The sequence below is a fragment of the Phoenix dactylifera genome, chromosome 10 (genome assembly GCF_009389715.1).
Source record: "Phoenix dactylifera cultivar Barhee BC4 chromosome 10, palm_55x_up_171113_PBpolish2nd_filt_p, whole genome shotgun sequence".
Classification (NCBI taxonomy): domain Eukaryota; kingdom Viridiplantae; phylum Streptophyta; class Magnoliopsida; order Arecales; family Arecaceae; genus Phoenix; species Phoenix dactylifera.
Genome location: NC_052401.1, coordinates 13848521 through 13870589, shown reverse-complemented (window position 1 = coordinate 13870589; position 22069 = coordinate 13848521). Strand labels below are relative to the sequence as shown.

Genomic DNA, 22069 nt, shown 5'->3' with positions numbered 1-22069 from the left:
GACTCTGATGCATAGCTTGGAGCCATGCAATCCGAAATGGAATCCATGAAGGTCAATGATGTATGGACATTAGTTGACCCACCCGAAGGGATTAAGCCCATAGGGTGTAAGTAGATTTTCAAAAGAAAACGGGGCGCAGACGGAAAGGTAGAGACCTATAAAGCCCATCTGGTTGCCAAAAGATATCGTCAGCGTTATGGTATTGACTATGACGAGACGTTTTTTCTGTGGCAATGCTCAAATCCATTCGGATTATACTTGCGATAGCAGCACACTTAGATTATGAAATCTGACAAATGGATGTAAAGACTGCTTTTCTAAATGGAGATTTAGAAGAGGAGGTGTATATGATGCAACCTGAAGGTTTTATATCTACAGATGAGTCTGAGGTGTGCAAGCTTCAAAAATTTATTTATGGATTATAGCAAGCTTCATGGAGTTGGAACATACGATTTGATAAGGTGATCAAATCGTATGGCTTCATTAAGAATGAAGAAGAACCTTTCATTTATAAATAGGCAAATGGTTCAGTTATTATATTTTTTATTTTGTATGTGGATGACATTCTTCTAATCGGAAATGACATTTATGCTTTACAAGGAATAAAGGTTTGTCTATCATCTCAATTTGCTATGAAGGATTTGGAAGAAGCATCTTACATCCTAGGGATGAAGATTTATAGAGATAGATCTAGAAAATTGCTTGAATTATCCCAATCCACATACATTGATACTATACTGAAGAGGTTCAGTATGATTAATTCCAAGAATGGCTATCTTCCGATGGGCCATGGAATTAACCTCTCTAAGAGAGATTGTCCGACAACCCCTCAAGAAAGAGAGAGTATGGATAGAATTCCATATGCTTCGACAATGGGATCTATAATGTATGCCATGATATGTACTAGACCAGACGTGGCATACTCACTAGGAGTAGTGAGCAAATACCAGTCTGATCCAGATAGCAACTACTGGAAGGTTGTAAAAACCATCCTTAAGTATTTGAGAAATACCAAAGACCAGTGTCTTGTCTACGGTGATTCTGACTTAAAACTTGAGGGATATACCGATTCAAGTTTTCAGTCAGATCAAGATGATAGCAAGAGCGTGTCGAGATATATCTTTACTCTTAAGGGTGGGGCCATCTGCTAGAAGAGTTCCAAGCAGCATACAGTGGCAGATTTTACATGTGAAGCAGAATACATCGCAGCACCTGATGCCGCCAAGGAATTTGTATGGTTGCGGAAGTTCATCAATGAGCTTGGAGTGACATCCTCCATTAATGGTCCAGTGACTGTATTTTGTGACAACACTGGAGCCATAGCTCAAGCAAGAGAATCCAAAGCACATCAGTGGACCAAGCATATTCTACGTCGCTACCACCTGGTTCGAGAAATCGTCGAACGAGGTGACATTGATCTTCAGAAGATTGATACAAAAGAAAATCTGGCTGACCCATTTACCAAAGTCCTCGGCATCAAATAGTTCAACGAACACAAGTCGAAGATGGGTATTAGATATTGTGCCGATTGGCTTTAGGCTAAGTGGGAGTTGTTGGGAATTATATCCTAAATGTCAATCGTCAGCATGTTGATGATTAAATTTTGTAAATAAATTGACAAATTAATAAAGTGTTATTTGGCATTATTCATCATTTTATTGTACATCTTCAAATGAACTTTTATATAATGAAGTTCTTAGGACTTGTTTTATGATAAAGGAGATTTATCTTCAATTCTTTAAAACTGTTCGCGATCAAATGATATGTTGTTACTAGGACGACAACATTATCGAGATTAAGTCGTTGTGTGACATATACATTGGTTGTCCTCTTAACCAAGGAGTGTGAAGACATTGATATGTCACACAGGTGAAGTGTAGGAGTACATTTCATTAAACGTGACCAACTCCGGAACGCTCTACTGTCAAGAGATGTTCCGAGTGGATATGGGTATAAGTTTGGCCCTCTGACCTGAGACCGCAACCTGTGACTAGCAAGCAACTCACTGTACTTTAGTACCGGACTACTTGAATTTCTAATACAGTGACGGAAGGTCATTGGGTACAGTCAAGTACTTGCATAGTCAGTTGAGTCAAGATGAAATTGACCCCTCCTAGAAACAGGAGATAATGCCTTGTGTTCAATTTAGCAAAACCTTGGCCAGGGTAATCCTTGTGAGGAGTCACAGAATTTCCAAAGTTGAATCACATCATGGATACACTTATTACAGAGTTGACAGAACTTTGAAGTCATCCTGGTATTTAGGAGTCATAGGGATAAATTATACAGTAACCATAGTTCAAAGGTTCTTGAATGTTGCTTTGCAATCATTCGGCCTATCCGGACGTCGGGTACCATTGCTAGATGGTCATTTCGATTAGTACAAGAAGTTGTTCTTATGCTATCGGCTTAGGTTCGAACCTATGGGGTCACATGCATAGAAGTTTCTAGGTTAATCAAATAGCTGATTGATGATTAAGAATCATTCGGAGATAATTTGGTCAATTCGATTGACAAATTATCCTAAGCAAAGTTGCATTAAAATAATTATTGAATTATTAGAGGGTTAATTAGTAATTGGATTACTAATAAATTTAATTTGATGGAATTATTGGACTTTAATTAAGCCAAATTGAATTAGATTCAATTTGGGCTAAATTAGGATTTGACCTAATTCGATCGGGTTCAACCCGAGCCGATTGGGCATAACCTAATTGATCGGACTTAACCCAATTGGATTGGGATTGACTCAAGTCAATTAAAAGTCCTTATTTGATGAGGATTAAGAGTCCAAATAATCAGAATTTATTATGAAAAAAATTCCTAAAATTTAGGATCCTAGCTTTCTTTCTTGGAGAAGAAAGACACCTCATCCTTATCCCTAAAAGCAGTGGTGCCTATCCTCTTTATTTTTGGCCAATTTTTGGCGTGAGGAAAGAGGAGGCGTGGGGCTATTTTTCAGAAAAATATGGCACCTCAAATCTTCCTAAAAAGATAGGAATCAAATCCCTAATTTGTAGGGACTGCATGACGCATCAAGCAGGGTGGCGTGCAGCCGAAGTTTGGGGTGCAATAACCCTTTGATTTTTAGGGATTCTTGGCATAAGAATAAAAGAAAATTTGTTCATCTCTTAGCTTCCGATTCATCAGAATTTTTTAAAAATTTTATCAGCCAAATTCGTTGGCCAAAAGAGGTGTGAGGCGTGGGGGGTCTTTTGGCTATAAAAGGACCCCCACACTTAGGGTTTGTTAAGATGATCTTTAGAAAAGGTTCTAAATTCTGAAAAAATTCTGAGAGCTAGCCACCTTCTCTCCTCCTTCTTCTCCTTCATCTCCATCCTTCATCCTCTCGAAAAAGAATCAAAAGTTGAGTGCTTCGAGGGAGAAAAATTCAGCCACTACAGCACCTCTGCACGAGCTAGCACTCCTGTAGTTGTGGATCTTCCTAGAGCTTCGCGTGGACTATCCGTAGAGGCCGGACATGTGTGCAGCTATATAAGGTGTTCAACGCATCATCAAAATTCTCAAAAGCAAAAAGATATGAGATCTGATCTCATTAAAAATTAAAATTAGAAATCAACTAGGTTGCTGAAATTCTACATGACTACATGTTAGACATAGAATCATGCCTACTTGTTTAGGATAAATGTTTAAAGTTCTGGATCTATTTTTGTTGTAGAGATATGATCTCTAGCATGCATAGAAATTAAATAGTTTAATTCATGCTTCCGCTATAAAATTTTTAATAATATATGCATGCGACCACCAGGGTTTCCAACACCTCTAGAGGTCTCAAGCCAATCTCCTTAACTAGGCACAAAGAGCAAACGGAGCAAAGCATAAGCATTTGACCCTCGAGGTCGATATCTTTCTATATTGATTCTATAACCTCGACTGTTAGCCCATGTTGAGTAGAGCCTTCTTGCATAAAAAATAACTCAGCTTCCACCACCTCAAAGGCACACTTGATCCTACATGAACTAGGTTATTACACTTGACCCCAAAGTTATTATGCCACGTTAGCAATTTGTTGTAACGTAACCTCGAGTTTGTTAGGATGATATTCTAGAAGATTCAAACTCTAGCTATAAATAGGTTTGAATGGTTCTTCAAAAAAGAATAGTGGAAAACAATCTCAATTTAGGGGAAACTCTATCTCCTTCATTTTCGAACCATAAAACTTTTACTCACTTAAGCATCAAAGGATTCAGTCGGGGCCAATCTAATTAGCCTTTACTCTTTGTCTATTATTTTGTAGATCCACGGAGGTAGTCCATATCGACGTCAGAGGATTGGTAGTAATAATTATCATACTAAAGTTATGGGCTAAGGTTGGATGAAGGTGATGTAATTTCACATTTTGTTGCATTTGGGTAATTATACTATAGGTACGAGATTATTATATTCCATTCTCTTCATATGTAGATACATGCATATGTGAACTAAGAACAAGCTTCTAACTTCTGAAGCATTGGGATGGCCCTTTCAAAAGGATTAATTAACTTATCCCATGTGCTATTGATGTCTTTCTTTGGATAGCCATGACAGAATTATATGGTGTTTTGTGGAAGCCTATAAACTAAACCACATTTGCAAGAGCCTACGAACCACATCCAAGGGGCTTCCCAGCCAGCCCTATGCTTCCCAGCAATACCCAAATCTTAACATGTTTGGGTTCTTGAGAGTTTCCTGTCTAGTTGGGCTTCTAAGATATTGATAATAAAATTAATTGAATTTTGATGATCTTGAATTGGTATAGCTAATCTATCTAGTTGAAGTGGAAAGTTGAAGAGAGAAGAAGTAACCTATCACTTCATAGTATTTTCTATTCACAATTTATTCGATAAAATGATCTTGAAAATTACAATTAATTTATTATTTTTTTATGATCTTTGCATATTGTTTAATAAAGTGGCTCAAGCATGTTACTATTACTATCCTAATTGTTTTATTTTTGAATGCAAAACAAGAATATAGTATATATTTTGATATTCTTGTAAATAAGCTATTTTTGAACACATGACCTATTTTGGGTAATGGATTTTGAAAATTTGACTAGAATATTTGTGAGAAATATATATATATATATATATATTTGTGAGAATATATATATATATATATATATATATATATATATATATATATATATATACCAATGAAGATTGCGTGTTGGTTTAGTCGACTTGTAATTTGAGAAACTAATTTTGACACCAAGCCACTGGTGATTAGAATAGTATTATTTGTTATATAATATTTAGCACCTAGTGCATCTTGTATCTGCTATATCAGTTATCTGAACCATGCCACTAAGTTACATGGTTATATCTAGATGTTAGATTTAGTATTAGTTTATGAAAAATAAATTTTGAAAAAAAATCTTTGAGATTTGATGAAAAATAAAGTTTCTTACCAATTAATATTATATTTTAAATTCTTATTTACTTATTTATTTATTTGGCATACTTAAACCCTACTTTAAAGCGTTCTGTCACTTATTAGGTTGGTTTAGCTCACTCTCTTTTTCTCTATTTTTAGATATAGAATCATGAATTGCATAGGGCTTGAAGAAGTGCATGTATAGATTTACTTTGGAGTTCCTAGTAGATCTAATTATCTTTAGTTATTTGTTTTTTAGTTTTATATTTGGTTTGATTACTAGTAATGTGTTGGAATATTCTGTCTCTCTCTTATTTTGGAAGTTATTGTCGTGGATAAATTGTTACTTAGATTTTTCATTACTTTATTTTCTGGAGGATTGAGTAAGTCTTGTTTTTATATTGAATTTTTTGAGATTTGATTAAGTTGGTCAATCAGGTAGCCTTGCATATTTGTGAGATCTGTATTGTAGGTATACGACATCTGTTTTGCTCTTGATTTGGAGGCGTGACATGCACCATGATTTATGATCTCGATGAATGTAGATGGGGATATGACACCACGTATTGCAGGTATACCAACGGTGGTTGTTTGATAAGTTAATTGTAGTATATCATTCTTGACCAATCAAATTCGGATTCTAAACGGATAGTGCCGCGATAGGCCTACTGATTTGGTGGAGACAATTTGTCTTTTTGCTGATAGTGTCATGGTGTTGGAGTTCATGATCCGATCTTCACTTCTTAAGGCACATCTCAAGCTCTTTAGGATCTCTCGGTCTTCTCCTACGCTCCCAACTACCTATATGATCATCATCTCCCACCACTTTTATTCAAGATTTCTTGGAGTTTGCTGCTCTTTTGGACCTCTTCTCTGATTATTCTTTTTCCTTTCTCTGTGATCTATATATACTTTCATATGATCTTCTTTTGTTTGCTCCTTGAAAAACGGAAAATTTTTTCTTCTTCACTATTTTCACTTGTAAAGTATATCTTTGCCTTTAGGCCTTAAATCAAGATGAAAAGAGCTTACTTAACTAGACTGGAATCACCTGCAAGCTGTGGGTAGCAAGTCATTATTAGCCTCTTAAAACAACTGACAACCTTAAAAAGCATTGCACCAACATTATAATCTTGGCTGTGGTTTAAGTGCAGCACAAGTATATGGTTCATAGCTTCATTGCCCAAGTAGCAGCACCCACCTCAGAAAAACTGAAACCCATGGGAAACAAAGAGGCAACGCCCCTTCAGCCGTTGCGCGTCTCGGTCTCCCCGTCTTTGGACCAAATTTACACGTGTCAAGCTTCCAAGGGGGCGATGCTGCATGGCGATTCGGGCTCTGGGATCACGCGTGCGCCGTGACCGCGCGGGGCTGTTGGAGACGCGGCGAGATCCCACTGGCTTGACCGACAGGGGATGTCGGCCAACGCCCGGGAAATGGTTTCGTACGTATCACGAGGCAGCCGCTACTGCGTGGCAAGTCAACGCTAGAGGACAAGCCATGCATCGTCATCACGCCAGATTAACGCGGCAGCATGAATTTAACACCAGCATTTCCACGAGAGAGAAATTATTGATTGAATTTTTATTTTCATTCTTGGATAATAGACAGTCAATATAAAATATTTGATAGCGAAAAGAATTTTCGCTTGGGAAAAAAGAGTGAATCATGCATTAGTCAAAAAATCTCCCCGTCTTTTTAGCTGGAACAAAGAACTAAATTGATTCTCACTTGAACTCTCTGAGATAGAGTGGAAGAAAAGCATGGTAATAGAAGCTGAAGTACTCGGCATGCGAGATAGAACCCAGATTCAAGGACACCATCATTCAGATAAAGTCAAATAGTAGTAACAGTAACGGTAAGAGAAAGGCTATGAACGGTGCAGTTAAACCCACTATAGAGTAAAGATAACTTTCTCTTTCTCTCTAGACAGGATGGTAGGATACTATAGAAGAAAAAGAAAACAGTCATTCAGCCACCACCGGATGTAACAATAGCAGCACAATTAATAGCAGATTTAGTAGTATAGCATTAGTAATGAACACAGAAGCAGAGGTAAAAGAGCTACAGACTTAAAACTCACACAAAAGAAAGAAAAACAACCATTTCTTTTTTCTTTTTCTTTTTTTTTTGCGATCTTTCTATACATATCATGATCATCATCAAAAGCAGATTACGCTAAAACCACCAAACCCAACACCAAACACCGAAACCCTCGTCATTCCCTTGATAAAAAGAAAAATGCCAAGATCGAAGTTAAAGAAAATTAAAGAAGGCAGCCCAATTTCCACACCCACTGGTCATTCCTGTACTCAAAACGGAGGAAGAAAGAAACAAATAAAACGAAACCCTCCTCTCTCTCTAAAACCTCCTATGCCTCTCTTTAGTTCTCTCTCTGTGATAATATTATATGTAATAGCAATGGTTGTAGGCTGTGAATATGAGGATCGATGTAGTGGATTGTTCATCGATCATCTTCTTAGAGCCAGAGGGCGCCAGCCTCTTTGAGGAGAGGGACAAGGGTGCCATTGATGTGGGAGGCCATGACCCGGTCCATGGCCCCCACGAGTTTGCCACCGATGAAGACCACGGGCACGGCCGGTGGGCCGCCGCCGAGGAGGCGGGCGAGGGCTCGCTCCATCTCCTTACCGCGGGGGTCCTCGTCGAGCTCGTACACGGTGGGGCTCACCCCCATGCCGCAGAAGAGCCGCTTCACGGCGTGGCACATGCAGCACGTACTCACGCTAAAGATCACCACCGCGCTCTCCGCCGCCAGCCGCTCCACCCTCTCCAGTGGGTCCGCTCGCCCGCCCATCGCCGCGTACGCCGCCCCCCACGACTCCGCCGCCTGGTACTGCATTCTCTTCTTTTTTTCACTTGGAATAGTCCCTGCTAACCAACAAGAGAGGAGCAACACAAGGTAGTAAAAGTATAGAGAGCTTGGAACTTTTGGAAGAGAAGAGAAGAGGGCAGGAGCTGAGACTGGGAGTGAGGGGAGGTGAGACGGGGGGTACGGGATTTATATAGGGAAAGGAGGAAGGTGTCTTAAGAATAAAGAAAAGGAGAGGGTTAGAATGGGAAGTTTAGGAGGCAGCTAGGGAGTTGGGGTCGGGGGGTCGTCACTCGCCGCTCGCCAGCGCATGCAAGAGGGAAAGGTGGTGGGAAAAGGCACCTGGAGGAACACAAAGGCTTCTATAACAAGTACACTATGCTTGGTTCCTTTCTTTTTATCTTTCTTGTTTCCTTTTTTTTTCTTTTATTTTTAGCTGAAATTTGGTTACGACCTATTTAATATGGGATTAGGTTGTATTTTTGTGCAAAAAAAGTGATTAATCTTTTTTTCATGATATCAACTATTAAATCACATCTTGCACAAATCTCAAAATACTTTAATCTCTACCTTTCATCCACCTATGTAGATATCTAGATAGTTATCGCGCAATTCAAAAGCTAACGTCGTGACAGAAGATGAATCAGTAGATACAACTCAAACCTCTTTAATATTAACCTCCTGTTTACACAAGTTCGAAATAAAGGGTTGTATGCAAATGACCATGCTAACAAACTTAGAGGTTGCTTGTTACATTTTATGTATTAATAAGTATAATAAGTTATAAATTTTAATATAGATGTAAACTCAAAAAAGTAGCAGCAAAAGAACAATCGTATTGGACTTTTTCTTATTATTTAAATACTCTTCAGTTTTAGAGAAGGTATACATTAGCTTAGAACAATCATATATTACCTGTTGCATGTTTTCCCTTAATTAAAGTGTCTAATTTAACTATATATACAGGAATCACTTGTTCAATTGATATAACCGTAAACAACAATTTGTAAGGAGGCCTGCTCTGCGGGATAACCTGTTTTTATTTAAATTTTTCTTCCAGATTTTTTATATTTGAATTGTAAAAAGTAAAATTGATATAATGTATGCATGTAATAAATAAAGTATAGAAGGCAGAGACCAAGGGTGCAGGCTTTGTCAGGAGATTATGCCGGGCAGTAGCGGCTGTCTCTGTCCTTGTTGTCGGGTCGGGCGTACCGTTACCCGTTCGGTGACCCGACCTCTGTGCGTACGTTAGCAGTGTACCTGGGCTAAGAGTTGCCCGCATGATATTTTTTTTAAGATAGTATTTTCTTTTTGGTTTATGCAGTGCTCTTTTCCAGATGGTATTTGATTTCTCTGTGCGCACTTTTTTCCTCCTCTTTATCCCCATATCTTTTATCCATTGGGTATCACTATATTCGGCAAGGGAGCCCATGTTTATCCGTTTTGGATCAGCTTTTTGTTGCACGAGAATTCAAAGTGATGCCAAGTTATCCACTTTCTCAAGTTCTCATTTATGAAATATATTTTTTGTATACACCATTTAGAGATGGATCAGGGAAGTGAAAGTCTTGGAAAGTTATATGGAAGTAAGAGATGGATATATATTTGAATCGATTGGGCACACAAAGGACGCAGGTTTCATGCATCATTCCATCCTCCATCATGCACAGATATGAAAGCACTTCAAACTCTTTCTATCATCACGTACACAGATCTCAAAGTAGAAATTACGGTTGATGTTGCAAAACAAAAAGGTGAATCATTCGTCCTAAAAAGCTACAACTTTAACCCCAATGACACCTGTCCTTAGGCCACTTCTAATTTGGAACATAGCGCTTAGAAAATAGATTTAAGGAAGCTATAATTATTCTAATATAACCTGCTGTGCTGACTAGAACAACTATTCTAAGGAAAATACTGGTACGGCTTATTCTAGGCACAAAGATCTCGCCTACATATTATTATTATTATTATTATTATTTTCTTACGAGCAAAAAGAACTGCAGGAAAGAATCGAGAAATTAAAGTCAAAAAAAAGATCAAAACACTCATGGATTATAAAATCTCCTTCCTCTAGGCCATGTTAAATTAGAGCAGAGTTTTTTATCTGGATTTGGCTTTCTAAGCTTAAACCACTTGCAGCAGTTCAGAAACTAAAGTCGAAGGAAGATGACAGTCAACTGCTGATTGGGTGGCGTTTTCTGTCGCCAACCATTCTAAAAAAAAATTTTGGATGAATGAGAAAGTTGCGTAGCGTTCTCCGTGATATTTTATTTTTTTATTTTTTTTAGTTGCATCCATATATGTTATATATATGATACTTTTATTTAAAAAAAAAAAAAACGAAGAAGGAGAAAGAAAGAAAGAAATGAAGTAAGAAAGAAGCAGGAGGGGATCCGTGAGGACTGCTCATTATTAATTTGGCTTGGTTGGTGCATGGAATGTTTGTCAAAATCCTTGGTTCGGTCGCACCGGTGGGACCCACCAAACAACGGTCCCTCAGGTTTATTGAATAGATGGACGAGGTGCACGAGCAGTCGATCGCCACATTACCTCTTATATTTAAACAATTAGATCAAATGAGAGGTACATATTCTCTGAGATTTGTATTGGCTCAATGAACCCGGTGCATGCAATTGTTTTTCGTCCGTTAGAGCTCGGAGAAACCATATCAGTGAGGGATCAAAACAGAGCGTGAGGGAAGCGAGAAGAGACGTGGGTTGTATCTTTCGCACGGAAAAAAAAGGAATTTACCTTCCTTCGTATGAATCCAGTTGCCACTTCGAGGGCCACGTAGATGGATGATGAAACAGCCCAGGATCTTTCAGATCTGTGCGAGGAGCGATCGAACGGTCGACGTCAATCATTCTTTTGCGCCAAAACTAGATCCCGTGCCTAGAGAAAAGGGTAGGGACGGAGAGGGCGGGGTGCAGGCACGTGGGAAGTAGCACGTGGGAGGCAGCACAATGATGGTGTCGGCGCGGAATGCGGCACGTGTAAGCAGGCCGTCGCGAAAAGCCGGTGGGCCGGGGAAAAGCCTGGTTTGCGTGCACCCCATCCCCGTAAAGCTTATCATGTTATTGGCCACGGTATCTAATCACTTTAATTGAGTAAATAAACAGTTAAAAAAGAAATATACTCAATTATATGAAATATTAATTTCTGAAAATACAAAAAAATATTATTATTTGATATGTTGTTATTTTGTTGTAATAAACATGGTTCTCCTTCCTAGCTTCGCAAAAAAGCTACTCCTACAAATCCGAAAAATAAAAAATAGACATGGTTTGCCTTCATTATACCTCTATTTGGGTTTGACGATTGAACATCAGGCTGATGGATTGTTTGTGGATCTATTTTCCTTGATGCTGCACATTAGCTGGATCAAACGTTGTTCATACGGTCTACCTAGACTTTGTCCTTGGTCTATACATACATATATAATGTAATTAGATTTATTTAATAAAATAAATCAGTTGTTATAGTCCTTACTACCCAACATTTTTATGATGTATCTAGCTAAAATATTATTTAATAATACAAATCTCTATATTATTTTAAAAAGTGAATCAACAATAAACAATATTAATATTGATATGGCAGAAAATAAGCCTAATAATATAGCGCAACCAAAGTTGTTCGGCTCATAACTGATATGACAAACGGGATATACTCCGCAACTTGTTGACATGATCGGGCTAAGTCAACTCCAATTGTTCTAAAAGCCAAATTGAGCAAACCAAATTAAAGCAGTCAACTTCTGAAGTCATACCTTGTCCAACGCATCAAATGAAGGCCCTATTTGGGGAGCTTTTGGAGGACCAAAAAGCACTTTCTGACCCTCCAAAAGTAATTTTAGATAAAAAATAGTGTTTGATAAAATTTCCGAAAAAGCTGTTTCAGATTTTGCGGGAAGCTGAAAACAGCTTTTGGGGGGAAGCTCCAATTTGGAGCTTTCCGAAAATGCTGTTTTCAGTTTTGTCGGAAAGCTGTATTTTTGACAAAAATATCCATATTAAAATACAATAATTACATAGTTTGTCCCTTTATAAAACTAAAAATCTGCTGGAGCCAAGAACCCTACCCGTCAGACTTCCTTTATTATTGTATTATACTATAAATATTATATTATATTACATTACATCATAATACATTAATATATTATTTTAAATAATTTAATATTATGTTATATTATGAAAAATTAATTTATACTAATAATTATAATATTTCATACATTTATTATTATATTATACTATAAATATAATATCATAATACGTTATATCATAATACATTAATATGTTATTTTAAATAATTTAATATTATGTTATATTATGAGAAATTAACTTTTCACTAATAATTATAATATTCTATACCTTTATTATTGTATTATACTATAAATATTATATTATATTACATTACATCATAATACATTAATATGTTATTTTAAATAATTTAATATTATGTTATATTATGAAAAAATAATTTATGCTAATAATTATAATATTTTATACCTTTATTATTGTATTATACTATAAATATAATATCATAGTACGTTATGTCATAATACATTAATATATTATTTTAAATAATTTAATATTATGTTATATTATGAAAAATTAATTTTTACTAATAATTATAATATTTTATATCTTTATTATTGTATTATACTATAAATATTATATTATATTACATTACATCATAATACATTAACATGTTATTTTAAATAATTTAATATTATGTTATATTATGAAAAATTAATTTATACTAATAATTATAATATTTTATACATTTATTATTATATTATACTATAAATATAATATCATAATACGCTATATCATAATACATTAATATGTTATTTTAAATAATTTAATATTATATTATATTATGAGAAATTAATTTTTCACTAATAATTATAATATTTTATACCTTTATTATTGTATTATACTATAAATATTATATTATATTACATTACATCATAATACATTAATATATTATTTTATATAATTTAATATTATGTTATATTATGAAAAATTAATTTATACTAATAATTATAATATTTTATACCTTTATTATTGTATTATACTATAAATATAATATCATAGTACGTTATGTCATAATGCATTAATATATTATTTTAAATAATTTAATATTATGTTATATTATGGAAAATTAATTTTTACTAATAATTATAATATTTTATACATTTATTATTGTATTATACTATAAATATTTTATTATATTACATTACATCATAATACATTAATATTTTATTTTAAATAATTTAATATTATATCATATTATGAAAAATTAATTTATACTAATAATTATAATATTTTATACATTTATTATTATATTATACTATAAATATAATATCATAATACGTTATATCATAATACATTAATATGTTATTTTAAATAATTTAATATTATGTTATATTATGAGAAATTAATTTTTCACTAATAATTATAATATTTTATACCTTTATTATTGTATTATACTATAAATATTATATTATATTATATTACATCATAATACATTAATATGTTATTTTAAATAATTTAATATTATGTTATATTATGAAAAATTAATTTATACTAATAATTATAATATTTTATACCTTTATTATTGTATTATACTATAAATATCATATCATAGTACGTTATGTCATAATACATTAATATATTATTTTAAATGATTTAATATTATGTTATATTATGGGAAATTAATTTTTACTAATAATTATAATATTTTATACCTTTATTATTGTATTATACTATAAATATTATATTATATTACATTACATCATAATACATTAATATGTTATTTTAAATAATTTAATATTATGTTATATTATAGGAAATTAATTTATACTAATAATTATAATATTTTATACCTTTATTATTGTATTATACTATAAATATAATATATATTACATTATATCATAATACATTAATATGTTATGTTAAATAATTTAATATTATATTATATGATCAAAAATTAATTTACTCTAATAATTATATTACTATTATGCTATATTATAATAATATTATTTTATATTATAATAATATTATACTATATCGTATATTTATGTATTAATATATGTTATGTTTTATTATGTTCTGTTGTATAATACTATGCAATGTCTTTCATGGTAATTTTGTCCTACAAAAATACTTTCTCAGTTTGTTTACCAAACATATGTTAAAGTGCCACAGTACTTTATAAATATAGTTACCAAACAGCAAACAGCTTTTTATAACAGCTCTACTTCAGACAGCTCTACTGCCCACAGCTCCCCCAAACAGGACAAAAGTCTCATAAAACGGCCAAATAACTATTCAGCTTGGCAACCATCCTAGGCTATCCAAAGCTCTCTTATCTTGGGCAACGACCTTACTACTTCATATGAAAGCATGCTCCTTCCACTATGCAAAAGTTAAAGCCTATAATAGAGGCCCTAAAGTCATTTACAGCAGTATGGCCATAAACAGTTACAACATGACTCTAGAATGTTACAACACTGATTTTGGACAATTACCACACAACTTTAGATGATTATAGCACATCCCTCAATCGTTATTACATGACTTTAGGTGGTTGAAGCATGACTTCTAGGAGACTCCGAATTTTATAGCTATAAATAGATCCAAACCTCTGCATGAAAGGCAAGAACTCTAACTTCTTCGATTTTGCTATGGGATTTTTTTCTCTATCTCTTCCATCATCAAAGTCTTTCTGACTTAAATATTGGGGGGTCAAACCAAAGCTAGATCTGATAAGTTCTCGACTTGCTAATTTGCAGATTGACGGGAGCAATCCATATCAATGATTCGAAGAACGACAGCAACAAATATTCTTATATTTTTTAATATCAAAATAAATTATAAGAATTTTGTATGCATGTTCCAATTAGAGATCTTGGTTGTCTTACTATTCTTACATTTTTTAAAAAAATTATCATTTTTTTCTTTAAAACTCGTTCTTTTTGTGTGAGAGATTTCTCATCCCCAAGATCCTGTCCCAAGGGTGGTATTGCAGCCATTGGTTCAGGAGTTGTTGACAACCACCTGATGTGTGGTTGGTGATAAGACTGGAAAAGGTGGTGACTCAAGAATCAAGAGTACACCCACACACGGTGGCCAAGAAGAGCAAAAGGGGTGCCCCGGCCAGCCACCCACGAGAATAAAGCGAGAGAGAAAACAAAAGCACCTTCCGACGCGGTCTTTCCCAAGGCGAGATGGTCGGTGGCTGTTCCGTGAATACAAAAGAGAAACAGGATCTGGCAGGTCATCCGGGCACGGGCGGCGGTACGGATCATTCCCATCTTTTTATACCATATTTATTCATTAAAAAATTAATAAAAAATCTATCAATAAATATTAGAAAGAAAGCTCTGCCCCATCTGCACATATAAAAAGAAGAGGCCAAGGGGAAGATAAAGTGCAAATCATTTTAAGATGCATTCCCTCAGAATTTGAATCGAAATTAAAATTAAAATCAAAATAAAGAGAAATAAAAATCGGAGTAGCGATATTTTTCGACGCATTTGGTTTATGATTAAAATTAAAATAAAAATAGAATTTGAATACCAGTGAAGGAACAAGATTGAATTTTAAAAAATTAAATAATTTTTATTTTTCTTTAGAATAGACATAGAAATTCTTTCGAACATGATAGTTGAGATGAAAGTCAATAATTTTTATTTTTATTTCCGTGCTCAATTTTTTTCAACTAAACATGCGCTCAATTCTAAATATTTTATCAAGTTAATAACTACTATCTTGAAAAGCTACAGCATCTTGGGATGAAGTTTAATGCAATTTGGAAAATCTAAACAAAGTATGCACTGCCAGCTTGTCACCATAACAAGTTGCTCTTTAGCTGCTTTATGCTGATTCCAGAAAAAAGACACTTGCTAAACTTGCTAGATATAAACAAGTGTAAAAGGAAGCATGCTCCCCAGCTCATGCTAGTTTGTTTGCTTTCACAAATTATTACGCTTTTTTAAGTTCGGCAATTTACAAATAGGTATTTGTTTGAGAGTAGTTATCAACAGACGGCTCTTGGACGCACCTTTTGACGACCAGGTGGGGAGAAGAACAAAGTAGATCATCACCGAAGAGGGAGGCAAAGGCGTACCAAAAAAAAAAAAAAAAAGAGAGGGGGGCAAAAGCTTGTAAAATAATAATTATATCACACAGAAAATGGAGAAAAAGACGGGAAAGGAAGAATTGTGTCAGGACGTTTTGTCTGGTGGTCTCCTGGTGTCATGGGGGCATGCAAAAGCCAACCCCTCCTTTCTTTAATCATTATTGCTCACCCAAAAAACCAATAAGCTTTGAGTGTGATTATGAGCCATAAAATAAAAGAGAGCACGTTACTTTCCTTTGGTTCGTACTGCTGCCTCCCACACCCGCTCTTTTTTCTTAAAAAAAAAAAAAAAGGAAGAGAAAACGAACGTGACGGCATCTCCCTGAGTCAACGTTATGCTCGTTGACTTGCTATTTTGAATTTGGAAATGCTGCGGCCATGTTGGAGGGTGTATCCAACTTCCCATTTTTTCAGAGTACCAAGCCGGCACGACAAGATGGCAGGAAAGCCATAAAATAAGAGTATGATAACAGTATTTCATACAAATGTACAAGATATATGCAGTACATTTTAAAAAATTTATATATATATATATATATATATATATATAATTTAGATGAAATATACTTTGATGTTAAAGGCCCAGTTGACTATTTATGCCCCGACATCATGAGTTACAAAATCTAAAATGCACTCGATTCTGAAAGCTCATATATAGTATTAAGTATCCAGATGCATCTTTCACATGAAAGAAGGATTCACTTTCCTTCATGCAATGCCACCGTTGGATCACCTACCACATAGATCTCAAAGAGCCTCTAGGATTGGATTACTGTTAATGAATGAACTCCACCATTCATCCATAACATAGATGATGAGAGCACAAAAGTGCAATCTACATACCACTTAAATTAGTATAATTGCTAACAAGATAATTATAATGTTGCTGAATTTTTATTGGGTATAGGTGACTGTAAATCAAAGCTAAAATGCATATTGGGTCTAGAAAAATGCATCACCGCAGGCCAACAGCAGAGTGCCTAGATCAGGTCATGGCACAGAAGGATATAGCAAGCTTAGCTCAACCAGATCAGAGAGGACCCAACTGCATGGATCAACCCCAGTTGCACACTAGAAGGAGGCTAAGTTCAGCCGTCCGCGTTCACTGCAACCAATTCCCAGCATCCCGTTCATCCATTTAAAGGAGCTCACGATCTAGCCGTCCATGAAGCGTCCTTCGTGTCCCAGATCCACTCTTCCGAGTCCATGCTCCTTCCTTCTGCATCAGCCTTCTCCCGCGTGCAATCCTCCACGTCCATGTTCATCAGCCTTCCAGCTTCTGCGTATCTCATCCGGAGCGATCACGCATGATTCTAGCGATCTTCGCGATCCAACTATCAGTCGTCTGAGCTTTCCCATATCCCGCAACCGGCTAGGATGCTCCTCATGAACGCACGCCTCTTCTGCATCTCATCCCAGCAAAGTTCCAGCTTCCGAGTCCGCGATTCCAGCATCCGTGATCAGCTCTCATTCGCGTCCGCAGCTTCATCCATCCGCGTGTCCCAGTGTCACAGGGCGACCTGCACCCGTGCATCTCATCCTAGCATCCGCGTCCTAGTTTCATCTCAACCTTCCACCATTCCTGGAGTCTACGCGCATCCGTGCGTCTTCCAGATTCGCATCTCGTCCCGAGCGTCCATCTCACGCATTCCCAGCGGTCCGCGTGCGATCCTCGGCGTGTCGATTGATTCCCTTCCGAATCAGCTTCCCTCCGCTTTCGAGCATTTTCTAGATCAACCATCCAAGCGTCTTCATCCTTCGGCATCAGCATCCATCCATCGATCTCCATCGATCTCCATCGCTAGAGATCAGGGAACATCGCTGGCTCGAGAGCTCTCGTGAACTATATGAGGAGGGCTCTCGACTAAAAGAGGGGGCTCTCATTCTAAAAGAAACCCAGAGGATACTCTATTTCGGAAGAGAAAAGAAGAAGAAGAAAAAAAAAGGAGAAGTTGATGTTTGTAATGGGAGGCTAATTCTCTTGGTCAAGGATGATGGATGAACCCTTAACAATTTACTTTCTTCAAGTTAATTCTGAACGATTATTCTCTTTGATTTACATCTATTAATATATTTCTGATTCTTGCATACTTATTTATTAGATAGATCTTGTATGGTTTATATTTATTGAGGCATGAATTGTTTCGATGTTTGATTTATCGTAGACGTAACAGGCACGATAAATACTTGGACGTTGAATTCATGTTTTCAAATTATATACTCCATGATTAGAACTGTTTTATCTAATTAATACTTAATCAAGAATCGCCGAATTTATTTGTTGAAAGTAATAGTGTCAAGGGGGATTCTGGATCCCTAGCATTCTTCATATTCTCAAACTTTGTTTAATTACTTATTATTCTCTGCTTTCAATTCCTAAAAACCATATAAAATTATATCTAAAATTACGCTAATAATACATAGACCACTCCTTGAAGAATTGACCTCAGACTTCCGAGTTATACTACTTGTGCGATTCTCCTGCATTTGGAAGAGCAGTTTTGCAAATGCATCATGTTTTTGGCGCCGTTGCCGGGGGGCGGCTGAATTGTTAGTGTACTTTCAGATTTAATTAGAGATTTAGTTTAGGTAAGTTTCAGCTTTTTAAAATAATAATAATAATAAAATAATAATAAAATAAATAAATAAAATAAAATAAAATAAAATAATAAAAAAATTGTATGCTAAAGTGAAATAGGGACGACACCGATCGATTAAGTCGTTCATTTTGTGACAATTCTGTGGGACACAATCTTGAAATTCCTTCGCAGTTTCTCACACCTTGTGAGATGGCTGATTTAAATGAAGATGCGGAAAGTCACCACGATCGAGAACATGAATCTCCTGTTATGGCTTTAAGACAATACTTACAACCCATTAGGACTAGTCAGCCTTCATGCATGATTTTTTCTGATAATATAGGACATTTTGACATCAAACCAGGGGTAATTCAATTGCTACCAAAATTTTAAGGATTAGAGTCTGAGAGTTATTACCTTCATCTGAAAGACTTTAAAGAATTGAGCATTATATTTAGAGTGTCGAACATCACCGAGGATGTCCTCAAGCTGATGTTGTTTCCTTTCTTTCTAAAGGATAAGGCTAAAATATGGCTAAACTTCTTGCGACCTAGATCAATAAGAACTTAGCAAGATATGCAGAGAGAATTTTTGAAAATGTTCTTTCCCACACAAAGGACCAACTTTCTAAAAAGGCATATCAGCAATTTCCAACAAAAAGATAATGAAACTTTTTATGAATGTTGGGAGAGATTTAAAGACCTTCTTTTCTCATGCTCTCATCATGGGTTCGAAACTTGGAGAATTATTAGCTTTTTCTATGAAGGTTTATCTCCACAGTTGAAATAATTTGCAGACACCATGTGCAATGGTAGATTTTTAGAAAAACAGCTTGATGAGGCATGGGAGTATTTGGATTCCCTTGCTGAGACTGCCCAACTTTGGGATAACGAGGATAGAAACAATAAGTCTTTGCCTACTAGCTCTGTACAGGGTGGCCTTTAACTTTAGAACTGAGGATGATCTTCATGCTAAAATGGCAGTCCTCACTAGGAAGATAGAAGAAGTTGAACTTAGGAAGGTTGAGCCTGTCAAGACCATAGAGCTCAGAAACGAGTGTTGTGGGATCTGCAACATGTCTAGTCATACCACCACAGATTGCCCCACCATACCGGCATGCAAGGAAGTATTGCACGATCAAGCAAATGCTATGAACTCCTACCATAAGCCTTATAATGATCCATTCACGAATACCTATAACCCTAGTTGGAAGAATCATCCGAATTTTAGGTGAAAAAATAATCATCCTCAGCAGTCATACCATCCAGCTTCTTCACCTACACGTCCTACTTTTACATCACCGTCCTCTCAGAAGCCGAGTATCGAGGATACCTTGCAATCTATACAATCTTTTCTACAAGGTCAAGCCAATATCAATGCTCAAAATACTCGAAATTTTGAAGATATAAGAAACCAATTGTCAATGTTGACTACCGTCCTAAGTACTCAGGAAAAGGGTAAGCTTACAGCTCAACCCCAACCTAACCCACAAGTGTATGGTAGCAATAATACGGCTCCTTCTAGTTCGCATACAGAGCATGCAAAGAGCATCATGACTTTGCGTAATGGAAAAGTCATTGATCAGACTGTCCCATTGAGACCGCAAGTCACTTCTAATTCTGATGTGCCCAAAGCTGATGAAAAGGACAAAAAAAAAAGTTGAGGTCCCAACTTCTACCGAGAAAGTCGAATGCCCTTTTCTCCTACCTTTTCCACAACGGTTAAGGCCGTTGCAAAAGCTCGAACCAAATTCTGAAATTCTTGAGCTTTTTAAACAGGTAAAGATCAACATACCTCTTCTTGATGCAATCAAACAAGTATCCTAATACGCCAAATTTTTGAAGGACTTGTGTACTGTCAAGCGCCGATTAAATGTTAAGAAGAAGGCATTTTTAATTGAAAATGTGAGTGCTATTTTGCAGCACAATATTCTTTCTAAATATAAGGATTCGGGTTGCCCAACCATCTTATGCATCATAGGCAACTTTAGGATAGAGCGAGCATTGTTAGATTTAGGGACGAGTGTGAATTTGTTGCCATATTGTGTATATGAGCAACTTGGTTTAGGTGAGTTGAAGCCAACCTCCATCACTTTGCAATTAGCTGACAGGTCAATCAAGATCCCGAGGGAATTATCGAGGATGTATTGGTCCAAGTAGACAAGTTCTACTTTTCTGTCGATTTTATCGTATTGGATACACATCCGGCTTCAAATTCACAGTCTCAAATTTCGGTCATTATAGGACGTCCATTTCTTACAACTTCTAATGCATTGATTAATTGTAGGAATGACGTCATGAAGCTTTCCTTTGGTAACATGACCTTGGAACTGAATATTTTTAATGTGTGCAAGCAACCCAACGATCCCGAAGAGAGTAAGGAGGTTGATTGGGTTGAAACTATTGCAGAAGAATATTTGTTAGCTGAAGCATTTAACGACTTATCCGGCGATGGCTTAATTGATTGGTGTTCTAATGGCACTGATGAAGATGATTTGTTGGTCATACCTAGTGTGGATTGTTCGAATGACATGATAATCAATGGGTGGATACCAAAAGTAGAAGATTTTGAGCAGCTGCCACCTCGAGAGGTAAAGATAGTACCATCCCATGAACAAGCACCTAAGCTCGAGTTGAAACCCTTACTGAAGGAACTCAAGTATGTCTTTCTTGGACCCGAGGATACTTTTCCTATAATCATCTCGTCTGATCTTGATCATGACCAAGAAAAAAAATTACCTGGTGTTCTAAAGAATCATAAAGGAGCCCTAGGATGGTCTATTGCTGACTTGAAGGGGATTAGCCCCTTAATTTGCATGCACCGAATATATTTGGAGAAAAATGCTAAAACCACAAGGCAAATGCAACGCAGGTTGAATCCTACGATGAGGGATGTGGTTAAGGCAGAAATCCTCAAGTTGCTTGATGTGGGTATTATTTACCCAATTTCCGACAAGTGGGTAAGTCATACTCAAGTCGTTCCTAAAAAGTCCGGTTTGACGGTAGTAGAGAACGAACAAGGTGAACTGGTCCCAACTCGTGTCCCGATGAGTTGGCGCATGTGTGTTGACTACCAAAAGCTGAATTTGGTCACAAGGAAAGATCACTTTTCTCTATCCTTCCTAGACCAA

The 22069-nt window shown here is 35.9% G+C and overlaps 1 protein-coding gene and 1 non-coding gene across 2 annotated transcripts; both read right to left on the bottom strand.

Annotated features, from left to right (window-relative positions):
• Positions 1–7381: 7381 nt before the first annotated feature.
• Positions 7382–8361, bottom strand: LOC103699145 (glutaredoxin-C1-like). Its single transcript, XM_008781197.3, has one exon. The coding sequence runs from the start codon at positions 8234–8236 to the stop codon at positions 7856–7858; it is 381 nt and encodes a 126-aa protein (XP_008779419.2). The 5' UTR covers positions 8237–8361; the 3' UTR covers positions 7382–7855.
• Positions 8362–19561: 11200 nt separating this feature from the next.
• LOC113461147 lies at positions 19562–19670 on the bottom strand. The gene has a single exon (XR_003383213.1). It is a non-coding gene; the product is annotated as a small nucleolar RNA R71 (small nucleolar RNA).
• Between the last annotated feature and the right edge of the window lie 2399 nt (positions 19671–22069).